Source organism: Phocoena phocoena, chromosome 1 (assembly GCF_963924675.1).
Source record: "Phocoena phocoena chromosome 1, mPhoPho1.1, whole genome shotgun sequence".
Classification (NCBI taxonomy): domain Eukaryota; kingdom Metazoa; phylum Chordata; class Mammalia; order Artiodactyla; family Phocoenidae; genus Phocoena; species Phocoena phocoena.
Genome location: NC_089219.1, coordinates 135,060,523 through 135,076,545, shown reverse-complemented (window position 1 = coordinate 135,076,545; position 16,023 = coordinate 135,060,523). Strand labels below are relative to the sequence as shown.

Sequence of the window (16,023 nt, the reverse complement as noted above, 5' to 3'; positions counted from 1 at the left end):
ATGCAAACTATTAATGTAATACATCCTATTAGCGGATTAATGGAGAAAACATATATGATCATTTCTAACAATACAGAAAAAGCACTTGATAAAATGCAATACTTATGATATTATAAGAAAAAAGTCTTACAAAACTAAGACTAGAAGGTATTTCTTAACCTTTTTTTAGTTATATTATCAAAAACTTATAGTAAGGTAGGGGAAATAGGGAGAGGTTGGTAAAATGGTAGTATAAACTTTCAGTTATAAGAAAGTTATAAGAAAAAAGTCTGAGGATTTAATGTATATCATATGGTAACTATAGTTGATAACACTATATTGTAAAACTGAAATTTGCTTAAAAAGTAGAACTTTAGTGTTCTCACCAAAAAAAAAAAAGAAAACTATATGAGGTGACAGGTGTATTAATTAACTCAATGGGGGGAATACCTTCACAATGTATACATATATCAAATTATCATGTTTAAATATCTTACAATTTTGTCAATTATACTTCAGTAAAGCTGAAAAAATACAGTTAATAACATCTATTATGTTCTCTTTTCTGCATAATTTTCCTTTCTTGTTAACGTCTCTGTGTGTGTTTAATTTAATTATGTTAGTTAGTTAAAATATAAATGTAATAAAGGCAAATGTTTTTGTCTTTTTGTCTTTATCTGTATCCCCAGCACCAAGAACTATTCCTGGAACACAGAAAATGCTCCATGGCTTTTAAAAAATGAATAAACGAATGATTTCTAAATCAAAATTTGCATTTGGGAAAAATTATAGTACTTTCTTTTGGCATTTCTCTAGAAATAAGCAGTTATACAGGCCACGTTTGTATGTATAAAAATATACACATTTATATGTATATAGTACTTATGTATGAAAATCGTTCTGATGATTAATTTTTAAACCCTATCTGATAGGGAAAAAAACCACAAAACCTTCAGTAAGATGTCATACTTGATGAGATTTTAGAGGTATTCCTATTGAAGTCAGGAACATGAAATTCAGGATCATCTCTCTCAAGTAGGCCCTTAATGCTGACTGGCAATCACACTATATTTCTCTATTCTATTCTCTTCTACTCTATTCTATTCGCTTTCCCACTCTTTGATGATCACGTCACATATTTTCCCTCTTGTCAAACCTCCAATACATACTCCCATTCTTCCTTACTCTCAGCTAATGATCTTGCTTCTCATACATTAACAGAAAACCTCAGATGAGAACCTCCTCAAGCTACCACCATCATGTCTCTGTCCATATACTCTGTTCTTCTCTCCCAATTCTGTAGACAAACTCTCCCTACTCCTAGTAAAGTTCAAAGGCTAATCCTTCCACCTGTGCCACAAGTCTATGTCTATGGCTGCTTTCACACTACAAAAGCAAAGCTGAGTAGTAGTGACAGAGACTGTACTGCCCACAAAGCCTAAAATACTTACTATTCAGCCCTTTAAAGAAAAAACTGGCTGAGCCTTGTACTAGATCATCTCCGCTCTCATCTAAAACGGACACTGCTGTTTGAAAAGGCCCACTAAGTCCCATGCATAAGAAATGAAGTAAGATCCACACAAGACCCATACAACATCAGAGACATATCAGAGACTGATGAGAAAGAAAGGATCTTAACAGAAACAGGTCACATATAAAGGATGAAGACTAAAGGGCATAAGACTTTTCAACAACCACTTGAAGCTAGAAAATTATAGTACAATCCCTTAAATTTTGAGGGAAAATTATTTCACCTTAGAATTCTACACCCAGACCAGCCAAATTATCAACCAGGTGTCAGGGTAGAAAGAAGATATTTTCAGCAATACAAACATCTCAAAAATTTCACCTCCTCAAATACCCTTTCTTGAAAGTTACTGAGGGATGTATTTCACCAAAACAAAGGGGTAAACTGGAGAAAGAGGAAGACATGGATCGAGAGACCATAGGCTCTAATGCAGGGAAAAGGCAAAGAGAATTCCCAGAATCATGAAGGGAAATCACAAGCTAAGACCAAGCAGAGTGGAGAGTCCCCTTGCAGGTCTGAGCAAAAGGATGGAGAGCCCTGGGATTTTTCCAATTAAAAAAAAAATCGAATGATCAATTACCTGATGTGTTTGAACATACTGAGACAGTTTCTGGAAAAAAAAAACAGAGACAAATAGGAAACTAAGCAAAAAACAAAAAAGAAAAAATTTTAACTCCAAGAAGTATCATCATAGTACACTGCACAGTTCAACAATAAACATGCATACAAAATCATAATAATGCAAACAATAAACAGCATGCTATAACTATATTAGGAGATAAAGGGAGAGGAACTTCAGGTGGCATAAGAACCCAAAACCATAGATAGACTCATCTTCCACAGGAGGAAGCCAACAGATATCTAAAATTGAAAAACAAGTAATATCTTAAAATATGGAAGTAAATATTAGAAAAAAACAGCTAAAAGTATCAAAAATGGTTGCTCTAGGAGCAGGACCTGGCAGGGAAAGTTGTACAGGGGAGTGGTGTTCTTCATTTTAAGTCTTATAGTACAGCTTTCTTTTTAACTGCACAGTTATATTATTTAAAGTCAAAAGTTAATTTTTTTTTCAAAGAACAAACAAAACTAGTGAGCTTTGTATCATTTAATACCAATTAACTCACTTACTCCACAAATTTTATCTGGGTGTTAACTATGCCAGGTCCTTTTCTAGGTGCTCGGAATACATCAGTGAACAAAACTAAGTCCCTGCCCTCATGAAGTTTATATCCAGAGGGAAGAAGATAATAAACAAATCAATGTATGCTATAATGTCAGATAAATTAATGTTGTGAAGACAAATAAAGGTGAGGGTAGAGTGTAATGGGGATGCTGTTTAGGTAGGGTTTTCAGAAAAGGGCTGTCCAAGAGTCAACAAAAAGGAAATCGAGATAAAAAGGAAAAATCTGTTTTGAGAAAAGGTTATGTAAATAAAATAACAGAAGGGTACCAATTAAGCTCAAGGTGAGAGCTTCATTTTAAGCCTCTCATACTCTAAAGCCATGTTATCATTCAAAAGCCAGTACCAAAGTTCCCTGTAGTGGCATACATAAACTGTCAGGCACCGTCAAGCTAAGTCCTATGAACACTGCTGTTCATACTCTTCCTACATCCCTAACTAGCCATTACTTATTAAAGTGACTGACTAAATTTATACAAACTTTTTTCTCTCCATAGAACAGGTGGATGTCACACACTTCAAACTCCAGTGTTTTTATTCCTATTACATAGTTAAAAGTTTTCCTAAATCAAAAGTTCAAGATGTTAATCAAGAAAGATTCCAGATTAATTCCAAGTTACCGAAATGATTCGCATCCGATCTTCATTTTCTCACTAAAGAGAAACCCTAAACCAGAGTTTCAGGCTATTGAATTATCTTTTTATTGAAAACTGAATAACTAAAAAAATGTAGCATCCAGATTGAAGCAACGTTTTGTTCCAAATACAGTTGTTACACAATAAAAACCTCATATTCAGAAAAGAGGACTGATTTTAATGTCTTATTCTCAAAACACTTATAATTAGAAGTGAATCCAAACTGCCTTTTTTTATATAGTAAAAAAAAAGCAGTACTTTTAGATTTTAGGTAGGTCTTAAAGTTTAACTCACAAAAAGAAAACAAATTCAATTAATTAAATCTCAATTAACAGTTGGGCTTAAAGTTTAAAAATTATTTTGAAATTTCTGGAAAAGCAGGTTAGTAGCTGTAGTATAGCACTGGATGATGATGCTCTCCCCATCCACACTCCCCAGATGGTGCACCACATTATAGTAAGAGCTACAACTTGGGTTTAGGTTCACTGCTTGCTTATCGGTGGTGTGCTAACATCTTTAAACCCATTTCCTCATCTAAAATGGAGATAATAATGCCTACCTAAGGTCAGTGTTAATTGTTGGCACTCCTGTAAATAAGAAGTACCAAAACATTGAAGTATCAATAATATATATTAAAAAGCTTTGTAATCGGTGAAGAACTACACCAATGTTTGTCATATTTTAATTTAAAAAAACAACAATCACTTTCAGTCAAAATTCTGATTTTAGTGATAATGGTTATCAGATTCTAAGGAAGAACAACGGGACCTTGGTCCACTCACACATACACAGCCAGAAGAAGAAAAGATTTTTTAAAAAATTTAGACTTAAAAAAAAAAAAAGAATTAGACTCCCTTATAAACAAGTGTCAAGAGAGCATTTTTAGCAAACATTTAACTATATAAACCAAAAGAATAAAGCTGTTTAACCACATGTAAGCTGTGCATCATGTGACTGCAGGTAGAATGTTTAGTTTTGGTGTACTTGGGAACTAGATACCCAAAGTACATAAACATCAGCATATTTTTAAAACAAGTGTCTTAATGCTTTTGTTCACTGAGTAATAATTCCCACTATTCTTAGAAGGAAAAACAACAAATATCCTTAACCAAAAAAACTCATCAGAGGGGTTTTTACTTCTGAAACTTTTAAACTAACACTAAACAGTGTTATCTGACAATGAAGCAGTAGACTATTTTTGCCTACTTACCCTTTAAGCTCCATCAGGGCACAGACCTTTTTCTCTGTTGTATCACCAACATCTAGACAACTAACTGGCACCAAATAGGAACCCAATAAACATGTGTAGAATGAATGAACGAACAAACTGGACCTCTGGACAAAAGCTGAAGTGTTTTAAGTTGCAACAGAGCAATTTCACCTGTACATCTATCCATCATTCACTACAAAAAACTACTGTCTCAACTGTAATGACACAAAAAGCTGAAAAAGACAAGAACTAGATACATAAACACACAGAAATACATTAGTCATGTGGATAATAAAAGTACACAAAGTAAAAGATTAACAAAGCCAGTTTCATAGTAGTTATACTTTCCCTCAGGAGATTTTGGTCTGTTCTTCCTGATAATCAAAATATACATTAGAAAAGCATGTTGCAATATTGATAACACAGCACTATCTTTAAAGTTCTGTTGCAATCTGGAATAATTTAGCCAAAATGAACAATATTTCCAGAGTCCCACCCTGAGTATTTTAAAGTCAAATTCCTTAATTGAAAGAAAGGTCAATGAATGAATCAAATGAAAAAAACGTAGATCTTGCCATTTCAAAATTATTATACTGAATTTTAAAAACAGAAAAACTAAGTTTAAAATAAATTATGTTAAAATTATTTATTCAAAAAGGCATCTTATGTCCTTACACATGTCCCTTAAGCTAGTAAGACAAGTACTTTCCAAATCTTTGAAGCTAGATGATAAACTTTATGCCTACAGAACTTGAGTAAGAAGTTCTTTTTATTAAAATAACACTGTTTGGATAAGTTCCTTTATAATTCTAAAGTCTACAGTAAAATATGCAGCAGTAACGGTAATACACATTATGATTTTACAGCACTAGGATAAGCATAATTATCTGGATGGAACAGGCTTTTACAGCTAACAAGCTATGACTTGCTATGACTGTAATACTATGCTGCACGGATCGAAAAGTTTCCCAAAATTCTGATGGTCATCTTCAGAGAGACTTACACAAAGTCGATCTGATGGTGAATACAGAAAAACACCAACTCATAAACACTGGTACGAAAACAAAGCTCTCTACAGCAACTATAGCGTTGAAATTTTAAAACCCAGGGCATGTAAAAGATAAAGCTCAATTAATTGCTGCCTGTATTTCCTACTTTACGGTCTTACACGCCAGGTATTCGATATTTCTTTGTAGCGCTCTCTTAAACAGAAATTTAGTGTTTCAATGGCCCCTCCTCCACAGCTAACATCATTGCCCTTTCTTCCTCCTCCCTCACCCCTCCCAGTTAAAACAAATTAACATTTGTACTTAGGTACCTCCTATCAGCTCACAGCTTCTTCCCAAACACGCCCACGTACACTGAAACTGGCCTGCGTCTACAACACAGCTACAGGAAAAGCGCTTTGATGGGGGCAGGTGGGGGATAATGTAGCTCCGCACAGGTTTACTGCTATTTTCCAGATACAGATAACAGCTTCTCACTCCTGTCTCGGGTTTTTTCCAAATCACCTCCTAAGCATGGTGTTCATGAGCCTGCCTAATCCGATACTGCAGTAGAATCCCGGATATTTGCAACTGTTTGATCAGATCGTGGGGAACCTCTTCTTTTTTTCAATACGCCCGTTCCTAGCGGTACAGCACCGGATCTCGGGCAGCGCTCCAGGCCCCGCGTCCTGCCGCGCGCCCGGCCCGGGGCCAGTGCAGGACCGCCCCTCTGGGTCCGAGGCCGGCGGGCGACTAGGGCTACGGACCGCTCCGCAACAGGTCACCCTGACCGCGAGACTGCGGGTCCGCAGGCGGCCAGCTGGGCGGCCGGGCTTCGGGGGCGCAGCTGCTAGGGCCGGGGAGGGGGTGTGGCCCGGCTCGGCGGGTCCCGGCTCCCGGATTCCCAGCTCCAGCTCACCTGAAGGGAGGCTGAGGCGCCGCTGGGCGCCAGGGTAGCGCGGGCGGAGCCCGGGGGCTTCCGCCACCCAGGAGAGAGAGAGGCAAGGCGGGCTCGGAGGGTCGCCGCGCCCCCGGCCTCGGGACAGAGACCCGGAGCCGGGACCCCATGGCCGCCTCCTGACGCCGAGAGGGAGCCGCCGAGGGAGGCGCGGCCCTGGGTTCCCAGACGCCGGCCCCCCTCCTCCCTCAGCCCGAGCCCCGCAGCTCTCTCTCCGCGCCTGGGTCGAGCAGCGCCGGGGCCCGCGGCCGGGAGATCAACACACCGCAGCGCCCGAGCCGCCGCCATTCCCCGCGCCGCCGCCGCCGCCGCCGCCGCGGCTCCGCGCAGCCCGGCGGGGCGCAGCGCTCCCACCTTCCCTCCCCCGCACCTCCCACCGAGGCTCCGCACCAGGCCCACGGCGAGGGCACCGACCTGTGCAGCCGCGGCAGACGCTTCGGAGATTGGAAAGACGGCGCCGGCCCGCCGCTCCGCCGTTTTGCAGCCGCCGCCGCCTAGGCTAGCGCTCGGCGACCGGAGCAGTCGGCGTCTCTCATTCAGCGCCGGCCGCCGCCGCGGCCGCTCAGGGGAGGGGAGTGAGCTGGATCCACCCCATCCGCGCCGGGGGTGGGGGAGGAGAGCGGACTGGGCGGGGGCGCGCGCCGAGCAGGCGGGGCGGAGCCGCGCTCGCGCACCAACTGAGCGCGCTCGCGCGGGCCCCGAGCACCCCGGCCGGCGGGGTCTTCCCGGCGCGCCCAGCTAGCGGCTCTTCAGCTGTGCGGAGACCAACTGCTGCAGGGCGCCCGCGGCCGCGGCGCGCGTCAACAGCCGCAGTCCCTCTGCTGGGTGCCCGCCCAAAGGAGGGGCCGCTACCGGCCAAACGAGGGGGCGGGAAGGGTTGGCGGACTGACAGGTGGGGCCCCCGCAGCAGCCCCGCCATCCGTTCCCCGCATCCGGCCCTCCACGGCGAAATCCCCTGTGGTGGCCGTCTCCTTCAGCGCAGGCACCTCGTCTTTAAGGCCAGTGAACAAAGTCTGGAAACACTTGGGCTCCAGATCAAATATCCTGCCCGCGCCAGCCGTGTTTTTAGAAGTAGCTGCGCACAAGTGAGGGGGTTCCAAATGTGAAGAGCCACCCCACTGCCGTAGGATCATAAATTATAGTGATCAATACTCTCACACATTAAGATTAGAGAGGTGTTAGAAGTAGGCCTTTGTGTGATGCCCTTGGCTTAATGAGCAAATGACAGAAATTTGGCATCCCTTGGGTCTCAGATTGATGAGTTCCAGGTGAGCAGTCTTTTCACGTTGAATGCAAGAACAAGATTCTGAAATATTAAATCTTTCCTGTGAATGAAAAAGGAATGGATTTGGTTAAACTGTGAAAGGGTGTTGTTTCGGAGGGTGCTCTGTATGCGGTGGCCTACTTAGAATTAGCACCATTTGATGCAGTGTGACTATAAATGGAAGGTTTTAAGTGAGCCACCTTTGTATATGCTATCATTAGACCGTTTAGAAATGGATGATTATTGGATGATCTGCAGCTCTTTCTCTAGGCAATATGCAGTAGAATGTGGAAGGAATACTGTGTACCAGCATTGTGCATAAAACATGAAAGGGCCAAAATTATTCTCATTTGGTTTCTTTCCTCTCTTTAATAACCACTAAACAGAATGGATTAATCGTGATATTGAAGAATGCTAATTATTTCCTGCTTTGACTGCCTTGAGTCATAGCCCTTCACTCTAGTTAGGGAAGCTTGAATGCCCTTCAACCCCTTTCTCTCAAATAGAGTTACTTCTTTAAAGCCTCCCTCTCCCCCACCCCACACCCAAAGGTAGGTTAAAAAACAAAAGCAACAGAAAAAAAACCATAGGTTAAGTTCATGGTTCTTCATTTTTATTTCATTTACTTTTAAAGAAAGTCTTAAAAAGAATCATGATGAACTCACTAGAAGCAGAGAAACCAAAACCAAACCAAAACAAAACAAAACAAAAAGGCTTCCCTGGTGGCGCAGTGTTTGAGAGTGCACCTGCCGATGCCAGGGACCCGGGTTCGTGCCCCGGTCGGGGAAGATCCCACATACCGCGGAGCGGCTAGGCCCGTGAGCCATGGCTGCTGAGCCTGTGCGTCCGGAGCCTGTGCTCTGCAACGGGAGAGGCCACAACAGTGAGAGGCCCACGTACCACAAAAAAACAAAACAAAACAAAAAAACCCCAAAATCTTTCAAATGAGAATAGACCAAGGGACAAAAAAAAAGGAAAACAGACTACTGGTGAAAAGGGGAGAAATGTATGATGCATTCAAGAAGTTTTCCCCTAGATGTTAATTGCTTCAAGTTCCAAAGGAACAACAGGCAAAGAGAATTAGCAATTGGAGGAAAAATCCTTCCAGTTGGGTAAATCAAGTTGGGTAAATGTTTAATCTTTTTTAAGTGTTAGTAAGGCAGAAATAGAGACACAGATGCAGAGAACAAACATATGGACACCAAGGGGGGAAAGCAGTGGGGGGTGGGATCAATTGGGAGATTGGGATTGACATGTATACACTAATTTGTATAAAATAGATAACTAATAAGAACCTGCTGTATAAAAATAAAATTTTTAAAAAAAGTGGCAAAAAAAAGATTAAGGAAAAGGTAGATGGCTATGTGCCGACAGTAATACATACAATTATATATGTATATATTTATAAGCATATATGTATATATATCCCATTGTCACTGCTTTTTAAAAAATGAGAAAACTGAGGAACAACAGGGAATTCTATTTTGTATAAATGTCTTGCAACTACTTTAAACTTGAATTAGGGTTTCATAAAAACAAATGAGCCTGTGTTCCCACATCTGCCAATAATTTTCACAGTTTACTGTAAGAGCAGTGAAGTTTTCATTTGGACTCTGAAGAGAAAAAGCCATGTGACTCATGAAGCTAGGCCATGGAGACACTAAATTCTTATACAAACGGAATTTCTCATGTTAATAACTTGTAAAATAGTATTTTTATTAACTTTTAGAGTTATGTTAAGTTCAAATTTCTGAACTTGGTTAAGGTTAAGAATTTGTGTATAAAAATACAGAAAAAAGTTCATTCTCAATGTCTTTTTTTTTTTTTGCCATAGGTTAGAAATTATTTTAGAAAGTCAGTGTCCCTTCCGATTCACTGATATGTAAATGAAAACAATGACTTCTTACACCCAAAGAGTACAAGCAGCGAATTTTCTTCACCAGAGCATCTTTTATCACTGTTAAATTCTCTGAGTTGCTTTATGTTTTCAATTTGCTTTTGTCAAAGACAAGAAATATGCAAAGTCTTAGTATAACAAAAAGTACTAATGTATAAAATAGAAATGCCATTATATAAAATAGAAATCAATAAGAATTCAATATGCTTAAAAGTAGTTTCAGAAGAATCACCATTATGTAACAGTTTTATTACTGTCCATCAATATATTTCCAAGGGATAAGCCAAGGAACTCATTTAGATGTAGAACAAGCAGTTTCAAAGACAAGAGACCACCACTGCAAAAAAAAAACAAATCAACAAACAACTCATCTCATTACAGCTGTCAAAACAAAATCGAACTGGTGTCACAAGAAAGATTATTTCAGTAACACCTAATTCTATTGCAACCAACAGAATTTCAATAATAACATATGTCTATTATTTCTCTGGGCTGTAAACGTTTTTTCAAATATATATATTCGCTGGACATTTTGAAACAATCTGTTATGTTTGCGATAATCTGATTGAAAATATAGGCAAAGTAGCATATCCAAAATTCAAATGCACAGGGGCTTTGAAGGGATAGACAGACATTCTCCAGAAAACTGACACCAAGTTACTAGGAGAGCCTGCCACAATTCCCAAATTGAGAGAGACATGCCACAGATACTAAGATACGAAGAACAAAGATAATCACCAGTCCGTTCAAATATGAGCAACAAATTTCAAAAGGCGTAAGGCCTTATTTTACGACTGAGCTATCTCTCACAAGGGCAGCTCTATGCACGGTGTGGATCAGCAGGGATGTATTTACTTAAGATTAATGTTTCTCTGGAACAACTCTTGGGGAGACCAGCTAGTGTATAAATAAATGTTTGCATGAACTAATAATTTTCAATATTAACTTTAAGGACAATTTCAGTAATGCCTCATTTATATGGCAGTGTAAGGAAAGGGGGCAGTGAGGGATTGAACATGATTAGATATTCTAGATAACTGAGGTTTTAATCAGCAAGCGCTATTAATAGCTTCATTTAAACCACTTGTATTGACGTTTTTTCTGAAATATCACTTGTTTCTCTGCCTTAAACTAATAAAACGTGGTGTAGGGACTTCCCTGGTGGCGCAGTGGTTGAGAGTCCAGTGCCGATGCAGGGGACACGGGTTTGTGCCCCAGTCCGGGAAGATCCCACATGCCACGGAGCATATGGGCCCATGAGCCATGGCCTATGGGCCTGTGCGTCCGGAGCCTGTGCTCTGCAATGGGAGAGGCCACAACAGTGAGAGGCCCGCGTATAGCAAAACAAAAACAAAAACGAAAACGAAAACGTGGTGTAGCTTAACCTATACCTAATGACCCAGAGGTGTCTTAAATACAAAAGCTGTAATACCAAGATGTCGCCAGAAGCTTAGAAGTACTTAGTACCCTTCACTCTACAATAAATAATCATGGCCTCCTATGTTCCTGCACTCCTTTGAGTCTAATTGATCTGGACGGTACTAATGACTGATCCCCCTGCTGTCCCTCCTTGCACCACTGCTACAGCACTGATTGTGTGCACACGCACACATCCCTTTGAACTGTCTTAACATGCTAGCCAAATAACCAATATTTTAAAAATACATGTATAAAGTAGGAGTAAAGAACCTCAGAAAATGCTAAAACAACTCTGATACTTTGGGGCATTTACTTAGTATAGAATCCATTTGCCTACTTTCATATCTTCTTCTATATTTTGAAATTTGAGTTTACCAGATAAGTAAATTATTATCGCATTCTACTTCCTTTATAAAAATTCTAGGCATTGTTCTAGACACTTAATGGAAGGTGAGAATCTTTGTCAGTGATGGTCATCACAGTAGTTTCCTTATACTCATATACCCTGCATTCAAATTAAGGTTAGAATTGAAAAACAGCAACAGGAGTTCATAAATCCATACCAGTAATAAATAGATTAAATAAATAGAGAAGAAGGAAGTACTCTCGCTTATGCTAGAATGTTGAATGCCAACAGGTAAATGTGGAGGGAGTACTGGAGTTGAGCAATCATCATTTTGCAATCATAGTAGCAAAGTTTGGGTAAGACAAGAACCATCAATGGATGCCAACTGTAGGGAGAAATTTTGATGAGGAACAGGATATTTGCATCATCTTAGAATTCTTCCTGTAGACATCCTATTAGTTGCAAGGAAGGAAAAACAGTAATTATACACTGGAGAAGTTGAACAAAACCTTGACCAGGTAATCAAAATTAACATCACGAATGAGGGACAGATGGACATTGTTTGCCTCAAGATGCAGTTCCCAGAGGACACAGCATCTAATGAGGAAATGAGGAAATCTAATGAGGAATCTAATGAGGAACTATCAGATAAATCCCAAATGAGGAACTTGCTGTTTTCGTTTTTTTAAGGGGGGTGGAGGCTGTATTCTTCAAGATGCCAATGCCACAAAAGACAAAAGTTGTGAAAATATCCCAGCTAAAGAGCCAGGACAACTAAATGCAACATGAGATACTAGATCGGATCCTTTACTGGAGGGGAAAAATTCTATAAAGCACATTATTAGGTTAATTGGAAAACAGATGGTAGATTGATTAAAGTATTGTATCAACGTTAAAATCACTGAAATTCATAACTGTACTGTGATTATGTCCCTAAATACTGCAGTATTTAGGAGTAAAGGACTAGGATGTATGTAAGGTTGGGGGGGGAAATACACACACACACACACACACATATATATATATAGAGAGAGAGAGAGAGAGAGAGAGAGGAGAGAAAACAAAAGAGCTAAAATGTTAACAATAGGTGACTCTGGGTAAACGGTGTTTGGGTATTCCTTGTAACTTTTCTATAAATCTGAAATTATTTCCAAATAAAAAGGTTTTTTTAAAAAAAGTTATAATTACAAAAAAAGCAGCAACAGAAGTAAGCCATCCATAGACTGTAACATCCTAATTATTTTAAATGACCACCTCACTGCCAAATCCTACATGCTTTCTAAAATTGTTGACTACTCCCATGAAATCGTCTCATCTCTTGGGTTAAAATTATAGAAACAATGAATTTTATAGTGAAATAGACATCTTATCCAACGTTTTTATTTTAGAAATGAGGAAACTGCGGCTCAGAGATTCAAGACTTACCCCAAATTCTTTAACCAGTTAGCATGTCAGAGCACAATCTTGATTCTACTTCTATCTCAACAACTACTGAGCTTCCTTTCTATGTGAGCTTACTGCTCAGTTTCTAGCACTTTCTCTTTTCTTCTTTGCTAACGCTGTTTCCTAAGGGCCTTGTATTCCCTTCTTTTTATGATTATACAGGGAATTTTTATGACTTTACTGTTTCAACTATCACTGCTCCACTGGTGAAACTTACCCAGACTTCAGTACCACATGTCTAATTTCCTCTGTGGCCTCTAGATGAGGACACTTATTATCAGTTCAACCTCTACAAGGTCAAAACTGAAATCACCACAGGAGAAAAAATAAAAATAAAACCTATGAAAATACGTCTACCCTTACTGATAAATCAGAGAAAGACATGTTAAAACAAGGTATGTTTTGCCTTATAGACTGGCCAGTTAACAAGGTTTATAATATTCAGGTTTAGCCAGAATGTGGACAACAGACTCTGTCAAACACTGATGGCGGGAGTGTAAATGAGCATAACTCTTTGGTGGACAATTTGCCAAAAGCAAGGAAAATTTTTAATGTACGTACCCTTTGACCCAGCAATTTCACACATAGATACACGTCCTACAAAAATACTGTGGTGACATTCAAAGAACTATACAGGACTGCTCTTTAAGTATTGTTTATAACAGCAAAAATCGGAATACTTAATATCCATCAGTACAGCAGTGGGTAAATACAATTATAATGTTTCCTTGCATACATGAAAACATAGCTCTATATGAACCAACATGGAAAAGAACCCAAACAAGTTGAAGAGAACTGTGTATACCAGTCTCCCATTTCCTTTTAAGTTGGTGCATACATAGAAATCAGCCTGGAGAGCTATGCAAACAAACTATCACAATGGTTACCCCAGGAGAACGGAATTGGGGGAGGAGGAGGGGACTTTTCATTTTTATACTTTATATACTTCATATATTTCTATTGTTTGGTCTTGTTTTTTCTTTTTTTTTTTTTTTACCAGAAGCATGTATAGCTTTTATAAAAGCAAGGACAGCAATAAAAGAACTTTCTTTTTAACCTGAAAACTTTTCTTTATTCAGTCACCGTTCACATCATTTCTTCTCTTTAACAGGCTTTAGAATCAATGTTAACTCTTTTCCTTCCTTTAATGTTAACTCTTCTCCGTCCTTCCATTTACTCCTTAGCCTTATAAATTTTTTGCAGTTTTACACACCTTCTCCTACACCACTATTTTCATTATGTCACAGGTCTTCTCTACCCTTACTCACCTCCCAGTTGAAAACTCCCCAGTTCCTTATGGTTTACTAAGGCAGCATCCAGGGACTTCTATAACCTCAGTCCACCGTGCTAATTCACCTTATCACCACTCCACACACTAGCCAGGCCATTCTTTGATTTAGTCATTCAATAAGCAAACACTTATTTCTCCTCTTAAGCACCAAATATACTTCCATTCGTTTCATTCCAGCGCAACTTTTCCATGTCCCTCTTGTCTGACATTTCACACTGACATCTCCCTTCTCCAACCCCTGCTGAGGTTATCATGGTATCACTCTCTCACTTTGGAAATTTACTATGTGATGACATACAGTTTTACCAAGTGTGTGTTTCTTGTATCCCCAAATACACTGTAAGCTCCTGGAGAGCACCATACAATCTCTCTCTCAATCTCTCTTTCAATCTCTCTCTCTCCATCTCTGGATTCATGTTTATTGAGCATTTACAATACAGACAACACATTAAATGTCTATGTCACCTCATTTTGTTCTCAGGACAACCCTGAAAGGCAGGTATTTTTACCATATTTTTGAAAATGAGGCTTAGAGAAGCTCAGTGATTTGCCCAAGGTCATGCTGCTAAGCAATGACAAAGCTGGGAGTCAAATCCAGGCAGTCTGACTCACAATCTCCATGCTGTATTGCCCCCCTAAAAAACTGTGCTGCTTATATATTCTTGTAAATTAACAGCACAACATCATGTACATAAATGAAGCTTGGGAAATATTTATTGAATATAATATACTTTATGCTAACAATGAACAATTTGACATGAGATACCCAATACATGTTTAATTTTAAAATAGTATTTTCTAGAATTGTTTGGTTATAGAAGCTTATTCAAGAGTTCCAGAGTAAAACTGCTTTCAAAAATCTAAATGTTTTTAGAATAATGGGGAAAGTTAAATGGAAAAAAAAGGCATTAGATCCAATTCCCCATTTTGTCCAGCCAAATGTATTAAAAAATATAGGAGATAATTTTCTAGCATAGTAGTGTAGTAATAAAGTTGGTTATCACATTACAGATGGGAAAAGCTTACTATATAACCACTGAGACCCTTTCCCTGGAGAGATGCAATTCTATCTGTGGTTTCACATTCCAGAAAGAAATATTCTTACTCCTTCTGAAAATTAGTAACATAAGCATTTAATACCTCTGTTAGATCAACCAATAAATTTTATGTAATTCTTACTGTATTTAATAGACTTCACTTAGAGAGACTTTCTTCATTATGACTTAACCCAGCATACACAGATTTGAAACTCATTGTTGAACTGGCAATTATACTTGTCTTTAAACGCCACTATATCTATAACATAGTGGTTGTTATTTAAGAGTATTTGACATAAGAAAGTATAAATAAATGGTGGCAAAATTAGTTACAGATTGACTTTTAAACTGTAACTACAGTTGGAAAACATGACTTTATTAACAACAGCCTAACATGTTAGTCACTTTTCCAAGAAATTGTTTTAAATTTACTGATATCTACTATAATATAAACAATAGCAGCACACACACTGAAACTAAAATAAAACCACTTTAAAACTAATGGGTTTGGGGGCTGAGTTATATCTAAACATAAATATTTACAAAGATGTACTTATGTTTCAGTACTTTTCTTTCTTAACAACATTATTAATTTTGCAATATAACCACAAGAAAAGCAGGGTTTCTGATAGATTAAAAACAAATTTATTGACTACCTTCTAAACTTGGTGAACTGAATATACATGTTTATATCTGCTACCTCTCAAAATTCACCTAAAATTATAATAAAGGATGAAAAGAATGGAAGAGGAGAGGATAATGAATAAAAATTTTGGGAAGATGAAAAAAATAAAGGACAAATAGATTTAATTAAGTGGAGAAAAATGAAATTAACTGCCTACAGAGGAGA

The 16,023-nt window shown here is 38.9% G+C and overlaps 2 protein-coding genes across 2 annotated transcripts in view; one reads left to right on the top strand and one right to left on the bottom strand.

Annotated features, from left to right (window-relative positions):
* Window positions 1-7,036, bottom strand: part of RALGPS2 (Ral GEF with PH domain and SH3 binding motif 2) — a 157,751-nt gene extending 150,715 nt beyond the window's left edge. Inside the window, exon 1 of the mRNA XM_065883881.1 lies at window positions 6,891-7,036. The gene's annotated coding sequence lies outside the window, so the exon portion shown is untranslated. The remainder of the gene's footprint in view (window positions 1-6,890) is intronic.
* Window positions 5,463-7,157, top strand: LOC136117894 (translation initiation factor IF-2). Its single transcript, XM_065870872.1, is given in 5 exon segments — window positions 5,463-5,552; window positions 6,165-6,258; window positions 6,261-6,592; window positions 6,595-7,051; window positions 7,126-7,157. Coding segments are annotated over 5 exon segments (1,005 nt in total).
* The last annotated feature ends 8,866 nt before the right edge of the window (window positions 7,158-16,023 follow it).